The following is a 3,463-nucleotide window of genomic DNA, read 5'->3' on the forward strand; positions in this document are numbered from 1 at the left end:
TTAAGTTTGAAATGGATTTTATTGTCATTATACGGTACACAGTACAGCAGTGCCTCTAAATGATTGTGCTTTGCCTACACACCACCTATTTGACTACAGTGCATACATACAAGTAAAAATCATTTACATTATCAGAGAAAACCTTGCATAATAGAAAGCATGTTCTGTATCCATGTATAAATTGTTGTATTAAAAAATGAAGAAACGCTGGACGGACAGAGGTCATCGCAGATCAAAAGGTTAAATCAAATGTATTTAATAAAAGAGATGGCGTTGTGGTAAAAAGAACATCTCAGCTGAGGAGCCGCTGGTCTCAGCAACCAACAGGCCCCAGGTCAGTCCTTTGACCATCCCTAGTGCCCATTTGTCGCCTCCACCAGCGAACTCGAGAACAATGGTTGCTACAGGTATTTATAACAATGCTTAAAGGTGTGAAAGTTAGTGTCCACACCTCTGGGAGTGGTCTTCAGGTGAGTTCAATGTAACTCGGATTTCGATTGGCCCTTAGTCAATATCAGTTGTTGTTCAAGTATTACATGCATGCATTCCAGTTGATTACATTACATCAAATACAATCATAACTGCATTGGTATTATTCTATTACAGTTGCAGAATTACAGTGGTTTTACAATATTGTCATTACTTTATTGATTACACAGTTTCAGAATCATGGCTGTATTCGGGTGCACTATATGCATTTTATTACTTCTATGAACCGGGTCGTATATTTGTTTCTAATATCCTACAAAATATAACTGTTTGTTGACCAAATGTTTAGCGCTCGGAAACCTACTGCATATGCATGACAACAAGCCTCGACTGAACATGCATCGAGGGTTTGAGGCACGTGTCAAAGGCAAAGTAAAAACCAAGCTTGTGTATTGTTTTTTCTTCGTCACATAATTGAGGAACTTTTATACATTCTCTCCTCAGAATACAGTAGAACGGGGACTTTATTGCTCATGCATCCATAAGTAGTTAAAGTTTGCTATCCGATCAAAGCCATGTCTCGTTCGCTAGCCAGATCCTGTCGATAATTCAACGCAATCCTCTACGGTGGCAGGAGGTCGCCTCCCTCTTCCCCTTTATCGTTAGGCAGCCAAGAAGAAGACACAGGGGACAGATTTCAGTCAGGCGAAATAGATTGCTTACCTCAGAGAGATCTGATACTCATACAGTAATGTTTGTGCATCCTTTTTGAGCTGAGAAAATTGTAATTGCTCGAGGATTAAGAAGCTTTCGTCCTGGCCCCAGTGTCTCTTATTCTTTGCTCCTGCACAGACAGTTGCCCCTTTCTTGTTATCAAGGCTGATTATCTTTCATTACATTGAATGAAACTGCAAAAAATAACTCAACGTAATTATTGAATGATACAGAATATAGACTTTTAGCATATGACTATTTCACATTCATGCTTTTTACTCTTCACCCTGACTTTTCCGTCAGAACTACACAAGGATCCGATGGATTTCTAATGCATTTCAAGTTTATATGTAGGAGTACTGTCGAGTATAAAGTGTGTGCAGTAAAACGTGTGCTTCTTATTGAGTGCTTGATGTTAGCAGCCCTGTGAAATACCAAATACATGTTGTATTCATTTCAGGGTAGTCTAACAGCCGTCACCAGATGACTATGGGGTGCAGTGTTAACGTATGCAGCAGTTTGCCGCCTTGTTCACAGCCAGTGAAATTCCAGCAGCATGGGAAGTGTCATCAAGGTCAGCATTAGGCCACTGCAGCTCTGTAATAGGACACTCCACCCTGAGCACGGGAGGAGGAGCTCTGCAATCAGAAAAAAATCATGCAGGTTCAGGAGGAGGAGCATTTTGTTTTGGCATTCACTCAAATGGAAAAAACAAAACCAGGATGACCATGAGCCGAGCAGCTTACTTTTCTCAACCACTGAAGTTTTAGACGCCGTGCCTGAGTCGGCTAGTTTGATGTTGCAGGTGAAGTTGGACTTGCCATTGGGCAGGTTTTTAAACAGCAGGCGGCAGATGTTGCCGGGGAAGATGCGGACTCTGGCGCGCTTCTTGAAGGGGGCGTGCTGCTCCTCGTCCGGGTCGGTGGTGTCAAAGAGCCGCTCCCCGTTTGTATACTTGCAAAACGGTACCGGTGACTCAGGGGGAACCGCATATTTGCAATCCATCCTGAGGTTGTGCTCGTCTAATGAGCAGTAGGTCAACTGAATCACCTTTTGCGCTGATGCAAAGCCTGTGTAATAGTATAACGCAGAGAGAGGAACAGATATTTGACAAACCCAAGAAAGAAACCAGCTCAAATGAGAAAAATCACTCAACGTAATAAGATAGAAACTCAGAAAAAAGTCCTTTATTTCTAAAATGTTAACTATAAATAATCTTACCAAAAAGTAAAACTGTCGCAAGGAAGAACATTCTGCCAGGTTTCCTGAAAAAAGTACATATTGAATAAAACAAAGCACACTAACACCATGTAATTACTAGACATCTGAACCCAAACAGCTACACCATTTATTTAGCTGTCACAGCTTTACATTATTGAGGTTCAAATAAGGCTGACTTTGCTGTACCGAGCAGGGTTGGATTTCACAGACATTAGTACCACACTTGTGCAGAGGTTACTGGACAGAAGTCGGTGGAGCATGATAGTGAACACATTGTTTTTACGCCGCAAAAAGATGAAGTGCAAAGTTCCCTGGTTAGTTGCCAACAGTGGCACATTTCCGTGCATACCATTGTCGAGTGAACGCGCTAATCGTTTGCCTGCTTGTCTTTAATATGTCCATAAAAAAACATAAAGCCGTTCTGCTCTATTTTCTTTGCTCGATGCAAAGCTACTCTCGCCTTCATTCCAATACTTGCTTTCGTGCTAACTACAGTGTTAAACCCAATATTTCATGCAGACTAAAAGAAAAGCATTGTGTATAGCACAGTTCAATGTTATACCACAGCTCGGACACAATAAATAACAGTGCATGAATCATTCTCACCTTGTCTGATGCAGTTTGAGCTTTCCTCAGTGTTCTGCAGTGAGATGCCAGGGGTAGATACAGTAGAGGTCGGCTTGTAGAAAGAAAGAAGAAAGAGGGAGGGGAGTGGGACAGAGAGAACGGGGAGCAGGGAGAGGAGGGAGGGGGAGCGAGGGGAGACGCTGCTCTGTAGTGGACTTTGGGGACATTCATCCGTATTGTAATGGAGTTTGATTGATGTTCATCCTTTGTTGTGCCACAGGACAGAAGATCACATGTACATAGGCAAACCTCTGGCCTCATATTGAGAGATTCAATTCAGGATTTACAAAGAAAAAGGAAATGTGGTTTGATCGACTGAGGCACCTCAGCAGCTGTGGGCGAGGACAATACTTGGCAGCAGTTTCTCCGCTATGTTAAAATGTTTACATATTAAACACAAATATGCGGATAATAAATCTTAACCAATGTAAATTGCAGATGTATACTACATTTATATTGGCATAACATATAA

The 3,463-nt window shown here is 41.8% G+C and overlaps 1 protein-coding gene across 1 annotated transcript; it reads right to left on the minus strand.

Moving 5' to 3' along the window:
• On the minus strand, positions 1 to 3,086 carry thy1 (Thy-1 cell surface antigen). The gene is made up of 4 exons (XM_078105169.1): positions 2,971 to 3,086; positions 2,365 to 2,408; positions 1,890 to 2,213; positions 1 to 1,781 (listed from the first exon to the last, which is right to left on the minus strand). Exons 2-4 carry the CDS (start codon positions 2,393 to 2,395, stop codon positions 1,675 to 1,677), a joined length of 462 nt encoding a protein of 153 aa, XP_077961295.1. The 5' UTR covers positions 2,396 to 2,408; positions 2,971 to 3,086; the 3' UTR covers positions 1 to 1,674.
• Positions 3,087 to 3,463: the final 377 nt, after the last annotated feature.

This window comes from Gasterosteus aculeatus, chromosome 7 (assembly GCF_964276395.1).
Source record: "Gasterosteus aculeatus chromosome 7, fGasAcu3.hap1.1, whole genome shotgun sequence".
NCBI classification, from domain to species: Eukaryota; Metazoa; Chordata; class Actinopteri; order Perciformes; family Gasterosteidae; genus Gasterosteus; species Gasterosteus aculeatus.

Bases quoted from the DNA above. Each gene is read 5' to 3' on its own strand.
- thy1 (XM_078105169.1), bottom strand. From the start codon at position 2,395: ATGTTCTTCCTTGCGACAGTTTTACTTTTTG. The intron at 2,214-2,364 runs GTAAGATTATTT...ACTATTACACAG, and splicing joins TGCGACAGTTTTACTTTTTG to GCTTTGCATCAGCGCAAAAG. The intron at 1,782-1,889 runs GTAAGCTGCTCG...TTCTGATTGCAG, and splicing joins AACTTCAGTGGTTGAGAAAA to AGCTCCTCCTCCCGTGCTCA.